Source organism: Podarcis tiliguerta (assembly GCF_965153285.1).
Source record: "Podarcis tiliguerta genome assembly, chromosome: 9".
Classification (NCBI taxonomy): domain Eukaryota; kingdom Metazoa; phylum Chordata; class Lepidosauria; order Squamata; family Lacertidae; genus Podarcis; species Podarcis tiliguerta.
Window position 1 is genome coordinate 470,048 of NC_139542.1, and position 14,924 is coordinate 484,971.

Consider the following 14,924-nt stretch of genomic DNA (forward strand, 5'->3'; position numbering starts at 1 on the left):
AGCTGTTAATGAAAAATACATTAAAAAACAACAACAATATTGAGCTGAACCCCCCAAAAATGGGGGTTGATCACTGCCAGTTTTCAGTTCTGAAAGTGGATTGCAGTAGCTTGAGAGCCAGCCACCCCTGAGATTCCAGCCCAACCACTGCTGAAGAATCCCTGGTCGGCCAAGTAGTTTTCATATACCGTATTTTTTGCTCTATAAGACTCACTTTTTCCCTCCTAAAAATTAAGGGGAAATGTGTGTGCGTCTTATGGAGCGAATGCAGGCTGCGCAGCTATCCCAGAAGCCAGAACAGCAAGAGGGATCACTGCTTTCACTGCGCAGCGATCCCTCTTGCTGTTCTGGCTTCTGAGATTCAGAATATTTTTTTTCTTGTTTTCCTCCTCCAAAAACTAGGTGCATCTTGTGGTCAGGTGCGTCTTAGAGAGTGAAAAATACGGTACTTTTCTTTCCAGATGTGCTGTAACATGCTGTCACCTTCCAGTTCCATATCCTCTCCCATGCTGTAAGGTGTATTTTCTATCCGAAGTCCCTCCTCGGGTGGCCTTCTGGCCTGCCTGAGAGCGCCCCCCTTTCACACCTGTGCCCCCCGCTTTGTCTCCCCCCCCCCCAGCACGGAGGCCGGTCCGGACTTTGAGCTGAAGGTGGAGCTGTACAGCGCCGGCCTGGAGGAGGACTCTGTCCTGGGCAGCACCCCCAAGAAGCTCGCCAGCCGCCTGAGCAGCTCCCTGGGGCGCTCGTCCGGCAAGAGGGTCCGAGCCGCCCTGGACGGGGTGCCCGGGAGCCCCGTCAGCAACGGGGGAAGCAGCCCCCTCCAGCTGCCAGCCCCCAGCGTGGCGTGAGTATCCTGGGCCTGACACCTGGCCGTCTTTGTCAGAATTCGCACCCGCTGCCCGCCCCCTCCAGGCTCACCCGCCTCTGCTTCCTTCCAGGGGCCCCAAGTACCAGCTGCTGGCCTGCACCACCCTGCGCCTGGCCCACGTCCAAGACGCCTTTCGCACCCACGACCTCGCCGTCACCGGGAACGGTACTTGGAGCAGGGCTTTTTCGGGGGGGGGGGTTGCTGGGTTTGGGTTTGTGGGAGCAGGAACGTTCCGAAGTCCAGTTTGGCTCCGAGGGTTTTGCGCAGACACGGAAAGCGCAGAGACCCAAATTGCGGGAGCCAGCTAGCGGATGGGCGGGGGGCGAGGGGCAGAGGCTCCCCCCTGTGGGAAGGCAGGGAGAGCTCAAAAGCTCTTTGCTGCCCTGCGGAACTCCCTGCCTATTTTTGACTCCTGCTGAAAACATTCCTGATTAGACAAGTCTGTCCAGATGTTTGGAAAGTTGATGTGGGTTTTAATCTGATTTAGTGTTTCAACTTTTTGTATGTTTTAAAACTGGTGGTTTAATCATCATCATCATCATCATCCACCCCCATCGTTCTGCCCAGACGCTGAGGTCCAGTGCCGAGGCCCTTCTGGCGGTTCCCTCATTGCGAGAAGCAAAGCTACAGGGAACCAGGCAGAGGGCCTTCTCGGTAGTGGCACCTGCCCTGTGGAACATCCTCCCACCAGATGTCAGTGAGATAAATAACTACCTGACATTCAGAAGACATCTTAAGGCAGCCCTGTTCAGGGAAGTTTTTAATCTGTGATATTTTAGTGTATTTTTGGTCTCTATGGAAGCCGCCCAGAGTGGCTGGCGAAACCCAGCCAGATGGGCGGGGTACAAATAATAAATTATTATTATTATTATTATTATTATTATTATTATTATTATTATACAGTGGTACCTTGTTTTGAGTCTGGGATCTGTTCCGGAGCCCCAGAAGCTCGACGAAACTTGCACTTTCAAGCATTCCTCCTTCAACTGTGTCTGGTTGGAATTGCGCAAGTGAGACGCATATGAAATGCTGTCATGGCGCACCTCAAAGGCCCCAGGGGAATGGTCCCTTTGGAGTGGAGTTGCCTTTGGGTGCCTTGGCTCTGGGTGGGGATTGTGTGAGCTCTGCTCCTGCAATAATAATAATAATAATAATAATAATAATAATAATAATTATTCCCCAGCCACTCTGGGCGGCTCCCAACAGAAAATTAAACATACAATAAAACACCAAACCTTAAAGACTTCCCTAAACAGGGCTGCCTTCAGATGTCTTCTAAAAGTCAGATAGTTGTTTATTTCCTTGACATCTGATGGGAGGGTGTCCCGCAGGGTGGGTGCCACCACCAAGAAGGCCCTTAGTGGGCACCGTAGCCTCTCAGAGACTTTATTTATTCCTTGCCTGAAATTAATGCACCGCTTTTTTGTAAAACAAACATCAGAGTGGTTTATAAAACATAAAATTAGCAATGACAAAAACGAATAACCATCATCACCATCATCATCACTTTTAATTTGTGTACCGTCTTTCTATTTTACGATACTCAAGGCAGTTTACAAGCTGAAGAAACAAGGATTGTACATCTTATAACAATCAACGCAGTACAAAAATGTGATAATAAAACATAACTTTGAAATAAGCAACCTACATCAAAAATGTAACGTTCAACAATCATTAGAATAGTATAAAATAATAATATCGGCATATGAAAATTAAACAGAAATGCTCTCTTAACGATTACAATCAATAATTTATAAACTGCAATCAATAAAACAGCATAAAAGCATAAAAGAATAAAACACAAATTGGGAAGCAGAGACTGGAGGGTGGAGCAAGGCAGGTGGAAGAAGGCCTTGCCTGGGGGAGTCTCTCCCCCTTCCTTCGAAAAAGAGTTGAAAGTTAAAAGTGACAATAGGCTAAAAACAGACTGGAACGACCTTCGTCTTTCTAACATCTGGGCAGGCTTCTCTCACTGAGACTGTTTTCAGGAGGCCCCCAAAAGAGTCAAGTGGCGGGGAGTTCCGACGTATCTTGACGTTTTGTGGAGCTGCTGCCGCTGAACCAGTTCTGCCAATGTAGGTGGGCAAGTGGCCTCTCTTTTCCAGGAGGGACGAAGCCCCCTGCCCCCTCGTCCCTCTTTTGGGGCTCAGACTTGCCTCCCCCTGACCCTCTACTCTTCTCCCCCCCCCCAGAGGAGAGCTCCTTCTGGCTCCCCCTGTATGGCAGCGTCTGCTGTCGCCTGGCAGCCCAGCCCAACTGCATGCTCCACCAGGTCATGTGCGGCTTCCTGAAGGTGCAGGTAAGTGTTGGGGGGGCGCTGCAGGTAGGGAAGGGGCTGAGAAGGCAGGGGACCCACTTTTTGGATCCCACACCCCCGGGCAGAGGCACATCGAGAGCCATGCGCTCAGGAGACGGGTTGATTCCCCTCCACCCCTTCTCTCTCGCTCCGTCTCTCTGCTCACTACATTAGGAAAGATGCAGCGATTTGGATGCACTATGAACATGCCACACCAGATGGCGCAAGAGAGCAGGGAATTTTAAAACACAGTTTTCTATATAGATTTCTTTCTTTCGTTATAACAATCTAATTCAGGGGTTGGTAAACTACGGTCCGAGGGCCTGATGTGGCCCACCAGGGCTGTAAATCAGGCCCCCGGACCCTGCCGCCCACTCAGTCAGTCCCTGTGCTAAGCTAAACCGGTGCAGTGTGGCATTTCCTTCAAAAGAAGCCGTGGACGGGAGGGTGTTCCACAGGGCGGGCGCCACCACCGAGAAGGCCCTCTGCCTGGTTCCCTGTAACTTGGCTTCTCACAGGGAGGGAACCGCCAGAAGGCCCTCGGATCTGGACCTCAGTGTCCGGGCTGAACGATGGGGGTGGAGACGCTCCTTCAGATATACTGGGCTGAGGCCGTTTAGGGCTTTCAAAGTCTGCACCAACACTTTGAATTGTGCTCAGAAACGTCCTGGGAGCCAATGTAGCTCTTACAGGACCGGTGTTATGTGGTCTCGGCGGCCGCTCCCAGTCACCAGTCTAGCTGCCGCATTCTGGATTAATTGCAGTTTCCGGGTCACCGTCAAAGGGAGCCCCATGTAGAGCGCATGGCAGTAGTCCAAGTGGGAGATAACCAGAGCATGCACCACTCTGGCCAGACAGTCCGGGGGCAGGTAGGGTCTCATCCTGCGTACCAGATGGAGCTGGGAGACAGCTGACCTGGACACAGACATGACCTGTGCCTCCATGGACAGCTGTGGGTCCAAAATGACTCCCAGGCTGCGCACCTGGTCCTTCAGGGGCACGGTTACCCCGTTCAGGACCAGGGAGTCCTCCACACCTGCCAGCCCCCTATCCCCCCAGAAACAGTACTTCTGTCTTGTCAGGATTCAACCTCAATCTGTTAGCCACCATCCATCCTCCAACCACCTCCAGGCACTCACACAGGACCTTCACTGCCTTCACTGGTTCTGATTTAAAGGAGAGGTGGAGCTAGCTCACAGTAACGTCTTCCAGGACACAGAGAGGGGAGAGGGCTGCTCTCACACTCGGGTCCGGCTTGCTGGTTTCCCCTTGGGGCATCTGGTTGGCTGGGTGACTCCATGGGCCCCTCTGGCCTCATCCTGCAGTCTCATCTTCGGTCCTTACGCTGTAGTGATGTGACTCTCAAGGGTGTGGCAGGCAGATGCAAGGAAACATTTGAGCATTTCAGGGCAGCATAGTCTAGTGTCAAAATGGTTTTTTTTTATTTGCAGAATATGGGTAGAAAGGCTTCTTTGTGTTGATGGGAAGATGAGATCTTGCTTGTCTCAAATTAGACCGAATAGAAATGAGATTACCCAGCAAAAGGAAGCTCATGTCTCTCACTGAGATCATATACATACTTAGGGTACATATGGAAGAGGCTTGTTTGTAATTATAAATTGGGAATGACTCATATCCTTGTTTTACGCTTTCTGGATTCCCAGGATCATATGGCTCCCCTTCTAAGCTGCAAAGGGATGTTGTCAGGGGTTCAGATGTTGTCAGAGGGGTTCTCTGCGGAACTCACAAACCTGAGGAAGGAATGATAAATAGCGTATTTTTCGCTCCATAAGACACACTTTTTTCTTCCTGAAAAGTAAGGGGAAATGTCTGTGCGTCTTATGGAGCGAATGTGTGGGCCCTGCAGCCGAATTGCCCAGGAGAGAAAAGCAGATCATGCTTTTTTTTTTTTTTTTGAAAGAGGGAAGGGGGTGTTGGAACAATAAGGGACGCTAGAGATAAAGGAGGCTGCCTGGGAGGGGGGAGGTAAAGACAACGAACTTGCAAAGGGGGAAACAGGAAGACCAAATCAATGAGGAGAGAAATTAGAAGAAGAGGGGGAGCAAAAAACTGCTCCAGCTGAGGAAAAGACACTAAGGCAAAGAAGAGGGAAGGGAGAGTTGAAAGGAAACAGCTGATCGGTGGGATTGGAAGAGAGATAAGGGAGGCTAGAGATAAAGGAGGCTGCCTGGGTGGGGGAAGGTAAAAGCCCTTGGATCCTCAGGATTTTTGCACTGGGTCACCCCAAATTCTCCATCAGATCACATAGCATGTCCATGGCTACAGCCTGCACAAAAAAACACACGCACTCACTGTTTCCCGGGGCCGCAATGGCGCAAAAACATGGTTACAAAGCACGGATCCACATGGATCCTCAGGATTTTTGCATTGGGCTACGCCAAACTCACCGTCAAATCACATGTCTGTGGCAACAGCATGAACCACAAAAATCAGACATCCACTGTTTGGTTCAGAATATATATTTTTCTTGTTTTCCTCCTCTAAAACCTAGGTGCGTCTTATGGTCAGGTGTGTCTTATGGAGCGAAAAATATGGTGGTTGTGTTCTATGTTATAAATCAGACACTGCTAGGAGTTCTTTCTTTCTGTTTTCCAATGTATTTCTTATCTGTAAAAAATTTGGTGGGGCACAAGCAAATTTTTTTACCTTTGAGTATACGATGGTATACAATTTTTCCTTTTCCTTTTCCTTTTCCTTTTCCTTTTCCTTTTCCTTTTCCTTTTCCTTTTCCTTTTCCTTTTCCTTTTCCCTTTACTACAAATATTCTGAAAGTGGCCCAGAGGGGAAAAATTGAGTGTCGATGGTGCCGTGAGGCTTGTTCTCTCCCAAAAGAGCTTCATTTCCAGTCAGTGTTTCTGCTATGGGGCTGTGCCCCCCCCCTTCCGCAGAAGGGGTTTCTGAGCATCAGGGAAAGGGATTTGGGGGCAGGCAGGGAAGAAGGAGAGCGCCCGTCCTGGGGAGGGATGAATGTGGGAAGATGGCGTGTGGGTCTCCCTCCTGCTAAACACAACACCCCCTCTCCCCCCCCCATATTTGTGCAGCAGGGGGAGCAGCAGGGCTGGCTGCGGCTCTTTTGCCTCCTGCGGGGCTCCAACCTCCTCTGCTACCGGCACCCCAAAGACGTCGAGACGCAGGAGGAGCCGGCCTTCACCATTGCCATCAACAAGGTAGGGGGGTGATGTCTCAGACCAGGTTGGGGGGCAGAACATTGGGGGCCCCCAGTGATGGAGGAAACGGCTCGGGCACCCAGAGTGGCAAACATGGATTGGAAGAAGTTTAAGGAATATTTGAAAAAATACATTTATATTTAAATCTTAGACTAGATTTGGCAGAGGCAGTAGGGTTAGAAGTTGAAGACAGTGTATTTTAAAATAGTATTATTTGTAAGTGATAAAGTTTTTTATGGTTGAAGTAAGTGATTTAAAAAAATGGTTAGAAATTGTGATATATGTAAATTGCTAAAGATGGAGTAAAATGAAAATCAGATAGGTGGGACTTGGGGAAGTCCACATAACAATGTTTAGAAAAATAAGGATATGATGAGAATTTTTGTATTGTTTGTTTTTCTATTTGTGTTCTTTATATTCGTTATAAAATGAATAAAACGTTTTTTTGGGAAAAACCATGACGTGCACCTCCCAGGGGGGCCAGCACTGCCCGCTGATTGGGCAAATAGGCCTGGCGCTGCCCGCTGGGGATGTGAGCTCCGCTCGCCGGGGGGGGGGGATGCGAATGGTGCCCACTGGGGGGGGGTGCATCCCTGGCGACCAGCGCCGCACGCCGTGTGTATTTGCAGATTTTCTTGACGGCGATCGTGCCAATTGCAGAAATCCGTCCACTGGGGGTGCCAGTGCCGCCATGCCAATCTGCCCGGGGGGGTTGTGAAACCCCCCCAGGCATGACACCCAGGGCACACCGCACCCCCATTGTGATGCCCCTGCTTGCCCCCCCCCCCAGCCTTCGCTCCATCCTTCTCATCCACAGTTGCCAACTAAGCATGTTTTGAATGCAACAGCTGCCTCCGCCTTCGGCTGCGATTCCTTCCTTGCGGGGGGTTGGGCTGGATGACCCCTGGGGGTCCCAATGCTACCAGTCTATGACTCTCAATTGGCAGCACAGCCAGGCCGGGGTCTATCCATCTGTGTCGTGTGTCAGGGATGTCAGTGTAAAAACGCAGACCTTGCCATTTTTGAAACTCACTCTTTGTGACTGATGATGGTTCTTCCCAGCCCAGCTCACAGCCCCCCCCCCCATCCCCTTTTCTTCCCATTTGTAAAAAGTGCACATTCATCTCCCCATGTCTGCCTTTGGACAGTTGCCATCAGCAGAGTCCTTATTTCAGTGGGGTGTTTTTTTCTGGTTTTGCACAAATGTACCTGTTTCTCATGGGGACGCAGGTGGTGCTGTGGGTTAAACCAGAGAGCCTAGGACTTGCTGATCAGAAGGTCGGTGGTTCGAATCACCGTGACGGGGTGAGCTCCCGTTGCTCGGTCCCGGCTCCTGCCAACCTGCCAGCAGTTTGAAAGCACGTCAAGTGCCAGTAGATAAATAGGTACCGCTATATGGGGTTGCGGCGCTCATCTCGCTTTATTGGCTGAGGGAGGCAGTGTACAGCTTCCGGGTCATGTGGCCAGCATGACTAAGCCGCTTCTGGCAAACCAGAGCAGCGCACGGAAACGCCGTTTACCTTCCCTCCGGAGCGGGACCTATTTATCTACTTGCACTTATATGTGCTTTCAAACTGCTAGGTTGGCAGGAGCTGGGACCGAGCAATGGGAGCTCACCCCGTTGCTGGGATTTGAACCGCCGACCTTCTGATTGGCAAGTCCTAGGCTCTGTGGTTTAACCCACAGCGCCACCCGCGTCCCTATGCCTGGTTTAGTCCTCTATAAATGCCATCTAGGTTGGTGCCCCCCCCCCCGTTTCCTGTGGGAGGGAGTTCCACCATTTAACTCTGCGCTGCCTGAAGAAGGGCTTTCTTCTGGCAACCTCCCCCTTCCCTGGGGGCTCCCTGGGCGTCTCTGGGTGTGTCTGCGCATGCGTATATTTCCGCGCCTGAGGCCCCTTTGCCCCCCCCAGGAGACGCGCATCCGAGCCACAGAGAAGGACCCCAAGAACCAACTGCACACCATGTCCGTGACGAACCGCTATGGGGGAGAGGAGGTGACCCACACGCTGCTGGCCGAGTCCCGCTCCGAGACGCAGCGCTGGATGGAAGCCTTCTGGCAGCACTTTTACGACATGAGTGAGTAGGGGAGGCGAGGCGGGGAGGGGGCGGAAACACATGGGGGGGGTCAGGGGCAACACTGCCTTCTCTTGCTCTGCCCTCCCGCTGCATCCTTGTCCCGCCTCGCAAGGGGGTTGTGGCGGGACAAGGGAGGCGAGGGAGAAGCTGAGCTGGACCGTGGAGGCCCCAATCCAGCCACCCCCCCCCCCATGCTAGGAAGGTTTGCTCCTGGAGGAGGCTCTCGAGAAGCCCCTGCCCTTCCCAGGAGATTGGGGGGGGCCCTAAAGAAGGACAGCTGCAGCCCCAATCCAGCGATTCTCAACCTGTGGGTCCCTAGATGTTGTTGGACTACAACTCCCATCATCCCTGAACTCTGGCCTTGCTAGCTAGGGCTGATGGGAGTTGTAGTTCAACAACATCTGGGGACCCACAGGCTGAGAAAGGCTGCCATGGGTAGGCAAACTAAGGCCCGGGGGCTGAATCCGGCCCAATCGCCATCTCAATCCGGCTCGCAGACGGTCTGGGAATCAGGGTGTTTTTACATGAGTAGAATGTGTCCTTTTATTTAAAATGCATCTCTGGGTTATTTGTGGGGCATAGGAATTCATTCAATTTTTTTTTTCATAATATAGTCCAGCCCCCCCCCCCCCCAAGGTCTGAGGGACAGTGGACCAGCCCTCCTGCTGAAAAAGTCTGCTGACCCCTGGCCTAAGACCTGCTGGGTCGGCCAGACGGGATCCTGTCCTCTGGTGGACGTGGGGAGACCACTAGGGGGCAGCACAGCGCCCCATGCCTGCCCCACAGACGCCCAGCAAAGCGGGAGGGGGTCCCTGGCATGTGAGCCAACACGTAGGGGCTGAGGTTCCTTCAGCCCCCCTTAAAGTATTTGAGCGGCAGCCCCCCCAAGTTGATGGTGATAGTGAACGTGTGCCGTGTCTTGTGATACATTATGTGGGGTGGGGCTTAACTATTTCATTGAAGTCGCCCCCCCCCATCAATCTTCTCTCTGCCCCCCAGGCCAGTGGAAGCACTGCTGCGATGAGCTCATGAAGGTGGAGGTCCCCTCCCCACGGCGCCCCATGGCCCTCCTGCAGAAGCAAGGCTCCCTCTACCACGAGATGGGTGAGTCTCCAGAGAAGGGGGTCCGCAGAAGTGGGGAGGGTTGGGGGGGCTGAAGGGAACAGAGGGGGCTCTGGGGGGTGGGCCTGGTGGCTTAGGGCCCCCCTGAACTCACGGTGGGGAGGCAAGAGGGTCTCACCTCCTTCTGCCCTTTTCTTCCTGCCTGTCTCTGGGGCTCTGTCTTGCCCCCCGGTTTCTGTGGGGCCTGCCCCACACCTTGCTTGCGCCCAGATGTCTCCGTGTCTGTAACTCTCTGCTCTCCTCCTACTCTCTCTTTGCATGTCTCCCCTTCTCTTCCTCTTCTTCTCTGTCCTGTCCCCGACCCCTTACCCCCCACCCCCAGCTCTCCCTGGCCCAGGGGGGCCGCCCCCCAACTGCGAGGGGCTGCTGTTGCAGGACAACGCTGTCTCTGCCGAGATTCGGGCTCTCCTCTCCTCCTATTACAGCGACAGGTGACGTAACCCCCACCCAAAGCTGGACGGGGCGGGGAGGGGTCCTTTGTGTCCCAAGATGGGGGGGGGGCTGGCTGCCAGGGAGGGGGTGAAGGGGGCAGGAGTACCCTTTGTGAAGAGAGGGGTGGGACCAGCAGAACCCCTGGGATCTCCCACTGGCAGGGAGGGGGCTGGCGGGGGCTGTGGGCAGTTGCACCCAGTGGGCGCCTCCATTTATGTGTATGTTGTAAACAAAATCTGCCCTTTTTCCCTCATGGGGGACACAAGAGCCCCTATAGAGTCCTTATAGAGAAAAGAACAGAGGCCAACCAGAGAATATTGAGGAGCAAAGCAGCTCGTAAGCCTGATCTTTATTGATCTGTTGCAACAGGGTGCTCCCCTCACACGCAGGAAAGGAGGAGGACCCAGAACCCAGGTGTGCCCGCCCTTATATAGACATTTTAAATTGCCTTTCCTGGAGCTCCAGACCACCCCTCCATACATCATACATACATCACAGAAGGGGTGTAGCCCAAGACCACCCCCCAGGTACATCCTACCTACATCACAGAAAGGGCGGTCTACAGCATAAATCTGAGTGCGCTGTTTACCTCCTGTCTGACAGGTTACCTGTTAATGGTCACTTGATTGAATTGCCTGGGGAGCCTGGCCAGTCTTTTGTAATGATAAATACTTAGTTCCTGAGCCAGGTCACAGGCTCACACCCTATTCATATCTTAAATGTGCCCTTAAGGCAGGATTTGTGAAGGAAAAGACAATGGGGAGGCTTTTCCATTTTCCTTTGACCTTGCAGAGGAAGCATTTGGTCAGTTTGGGAATCAAAAATGGTTTCAGGTCGGTCTTCCTGTGCTGATCTATGTAGGTGCTTGGTTGGTGCACTTATGAACATTTCACATATATCTTAAGACCTCAAAATTCCTATCACATGTACATGCCCCCCCCCCACTTTTCTGCCCTTTGAGATGATCCAGTCTAGATTCTGCAGAGAGGGCATGCCCACTCTGACCGCAGCCTTAGGAGGGCACCATGCTTGGGCAGCTTTTGCCAACCGGGCACGCGTCGAGTATTTCAGATCGTGGCTCCTCTCTCTCCCCCCCCCCACCACCACACTTTTTTATTTTTTATGTTTAAAAATATAGATTTTAGTGCAGCACATCAAGAGAATCGATGCAATGGAGACAACGTAAGCCCCAAAGAGCAGTGCACTCTAGACCGTTAGGAAAGCCAAATTTCACATTGCACCGCGGAGAAGGGAGTCCAGGGTGCCCGTATTTCGAATCTCAGAGCTGTAGAGTTTTGGAGGGGACCTCAAGGGTCATCTAGTCCAACCCTCTGCAAAGCGACATCACGGCTTATTTGCTGCCTGCGAGATAAAACCCCACCAAACAGAAAGAGAGTTTTCCAGATAAATTAGGAGCTATTTTTTCAGCTCCTGCCAAACTGAATGAATGAATCTTTATTTGCGTCAGCCGTCGGCCATAGCAATAAAACACCAATACGATGTGCAAAGAATAGAAATAAGTCAATCATATAAAATGCATTTTAGGGTTTTGAATCAATAGTCAAATAGTGGATCTTAAAAGCCTTGCTGCCTTTGCTGTCACCTGCTCATCTTGATCTGCCAGGAGAAAGGACACTGGGGCACTGGCTGGGGGACCCGGAATGGGCAATAAAAGAGGGGTGATAATCTCATTCCTCAGGTCTTTATAAAGAGGGCAAGCCAGAAGGGCATGTGCTGCCAATTCAGTACTGCCGTCTCCACAGGGACATAAGTGTTTTTCATGTGGAATCGGTTGGAATCGGTTGGACATTCACTCTTGCGAGAGTGGAATTGCTCAGTTATGCAGATCGGGTGCCGGAGAGTCGAAATGGGAAGGTGGAAAAACCACAAGAGTGAAGTTTTCGATAGTTTTAATCCAGGTACTCTTGTGACAATTTTGCACCAGCAGGGATATTAAACCGGGGGTGATCTGAGTTAGGGGAAGCCAATACATGGATGCTTGGGTTGTGAATGCGATCCGTGCGGGATGCACGTTCGCAACCCGCAGCGTCTGCGATTCGGTGCTTCTGTGCATGCGCAAAACGTGATTTAGCGCTTCTGTGCATGTGTGACCGCCAAAACCCAGAAGTAACCCGTTCCTGTACTTCTGGGTTTGTGCGGTCCGTGGCGCTGTGGGTTAAACCACAGAGCCTAGGACTTGCTGATCAGAAGGTCGGCGGTTCGAATCCCCGTGACGGGGTGAGCTCCCGTTGCTTGGTCCCTGCTCCTGCCAACCTAGCAGTTCGAAAGCACGTCAAAGTGCAAGTAGATAAATAGGTACCACTCCGGCAGGAAGGTAAACGGCGTTTCCGTGCGCTGCTCTGGTTCGCCAGAAGCGGCTTAGTCATGCTGGCCACATGACCCGGAAGCTGTACGCCGGCTCCCTCGGCCAATAAAGCGAGATGAGCGCCGCAACCCCAGAGTCGGCCACGACTGGACCTAATGGTCAGGGGTCCCTTTACCTTTACTAACCTAAAAAAACGTAACCTGAAGCATCTGTAACCCGAGGTATGACTGTAGCTAAGCTCCTGCCAAACTCCATCTGGTCCCAGCTAGCCCAGCCTGGCTCCAGATGTTCCTTGCTTTGGGGCGCGGCTTCCCTTAGAGATCCTCATGGGAGGCGCATGGAAAGGGACTCTGGGGGTCTGCCACTCTGGGGGTCCTTTGCAACGGCCCGCCTGCTAATCTCCGCCCCCCCCCCCCTATTTTTCTCCCTAGCTATTGAGCCAGCGGACGACATTGAGGCCGTGACGGAGATCCTGGCCCGGCGCTTTTCTGGCCTGGGCCCCCCGCCCTGGCTGTCCCTCCTGGAAGGGTCGTCGTGCAGCGCAGCGTCCGACAGCGACAGCGTCTCCAGCGCCAGCCCGTGCCCCCTGCCGCGCCCCCCCTGGGGCCGGCCCCGCACCCTCTCCCTGGACGCCAAGCTCAGCACCCTGAAAGGACGCTCAGGGCGCCCGCCGGGGCCGCCTCCGCCCCCCAGGGCCAGGGGCCCCTCCGGCTCCGGCTCCTCCAGCAGCAGCAGTGGCAGCCCCACCCCGGAGCCCGAGCGCCCCCCTCGGCCCCACGCCCGGCCCCGGTTTGACCCCCGCTTGTGGCTGCAGTCCCAGGTCTGAGGAGGGAGGGCGCTGGGGCCTCCAGAGGTCCGCTAGACTGGAAGCAGGGGACTGCAGGAGGTTGGAGCAGAGGGCCTGATGTGGAGCCAGCACCCCACACGCTCCGGTCCCCCTCCCCGCCACCCTCTAACAAGCCATCAGGGCCCTCTCCTCACTTCTGGACCAGCTGCCCCCCACTTGGGGGGCACAGCCTGTTGGGAGCGCTCTTACACCCCAATTCCCAATTTGGGGGGGTGGCTGGCTGTCTAACCGTCCTGACCCACAGGTCTCCTCTTCAGCAGGGGAGAGAAAGCACCTTTTTCCTTTGAGAAACTGGAACAATTTGGGGTGGGAAAATAATTGTAAAAGGGGGGGGGGCTGGGTGGCATCTCCTCCGCCAGAAGCAGGAGCTCATTCGTATTGGTTCCTTTGTGCAAGCCGCCCCCCAACTCCACCACCCCCAGCGGTGGCCCCAAAGATCAACCCCCACCTACCTTGCCCTCCGACACCCCCCCGTTTTTCTAACGCTCCCCGAGTTTCAGGGATATGTGCCAATTCAGGAGGGGAGGGGTGGTGCTTGCTGCCAAGTAGGCAGGCGTGACCCCCCCCCCCCGCATCTGTGGGGCAGGGGGCAAGCCTGCCTCTTCCTTTAATATGCATTAAAATGTATTTAACGATTCCTTTGTCAATGCGAGAGGTGGGGTCTGGATTGTGTGTCTATGGCTGTGTATATATAATGGGGGGCTTCAAAAGAGGCTGGAAGGCTTTAGTGCCAGGGGTCCCCCCCCCCCCAAAAAAAATTATCCATCTTCATCCTGCTTCCTTCCAATGCTGAGGCTTTGGTAAACTTTATATCCCTGCAAAAATTGGGGTGAGGATGCCTGGGTGGAGCTGTTTGACATTTCCCCCCTCCCTCAAATAAACATAAGTATTTTCTTGGGGGTTTTCTCAGGGGAGCTTTCTGGGGGTCCCCCAAGCGCCACCGCAAAGACCTGGTGAGCTACTGCTAGCCCCACATCTTTGAAATTGCACAAAACAAACGAAATACCGTGAAAATCCCCGAAACGAGAAGTAATCGAGTACAGACTTAAACCAAATAACAAAAATCAAAAAGTTTAAGGGAAAAATTAGAGAAACCCAGAATTGAACAAAGCCTTAACGGGATGCCGGCTACAACCCTCGTTTCACTGAACTATTCAGTTTCCCCCAAAGGAAATAGAGAAATCATAAACCTTAGATGATTTTAAAGGAGCTTGAGAGCAGGGCTGAAACGCTCCCCTGGGTTTACAAAAAAAGGTTTGGCAACCTCAGCGGCAGGTTTTAGACATAGCCCTATTTAAAGAAAGCCAAACAGGAGGAATAAGGAGTTGAGGACTCGGCTGTGAAAACTCTAGTTTTACAAAAAGGTTTTTAAAAAAACTTACAAAGGAATAGGAGATAAGCTGTTTTAGATTTTAAACAAACTCAAGAACGGGGCTGAAACCTTTGGTCTGGATGTACCTGCTGATGTTAAAGACTGATGAGCTTTCTGGGGGTCCCCCAAGCGCCACCGCAGAGGCCGGGGGAGATACTGCTAGCCCCCCATCTCTGGGCTATGGGACCCCTGGCTCCCTCCTCCCAGTGAGGTGTGCTGGGGCAGGCTGAGTATTCAGAGGTGGGTCTGCCATGTTCCCCCAGCTGCATGGCCGACTGGCAGACTCCCACGTAGGGAGGGAGGGAGCAGAGCAAGCCTTTGTCTTCTGCCCAGCAGGACTTTGGTCATCTCTGGCCTGCTCTGACTCCGCAGCTTTTTGCAGAATGGGAGAGTTG

The 14,924-nt window shown here is 52.9% G+C and overlaps 1 protein-coding gene across 6 annotated transcripts in view; it reads left to right on the forward strand.

Moving 5' to 3' along the window:
• Positions 1 to 13,792, forward strand: part of RTKN (rhotekin) — a gene marked incomplete at its 3' end in the record, with an annotated part of 35,115 nt that extends 21,323 nt beyond the window's left edge. For 3 of the 6 annotated variants that reach the window (XM_083398442.1, XM_083398443.1, XM_083398444.1), the window contains 7 exons: positions 620 to 844; positions 939 to 1,033; positions 3,061 to 3,167; positions 6,227 to 6,352; positions 8,265 to 8,430; positions 9,430 to 9,534; positions 12,742 to 13,792. In XM_083398442.1, the coding sequence (XP_083254568.1) occupies positions 620 to 844; positions 939 to 1,033; positions 3,061 to 3,167; positions 6,227 to 6,352; positions 8,265 to 8,430; positions 9,430 to 9,534; positions 12,742 to 13,136 (1,219 nt within the window). Of the gene's footprint in view, positions 1 to 619; positions 845 to 938; positions 1,034 to 3,060; positions 3,168 to 6,226; positions 6,353 to 8,264; positions 8,431 to 9,429; positions 9,535 to 9,874; positions 9,988 to 12,741 lie in introns of those variants that run through there. The other 3 variants (XM_083398445.1, XM_083398447.1, XM_083398446.1) reach the window with 2 other exon arrangements.
• Positions 13,793 to 14,924: the final 1,132 nt, after the last annotated feature.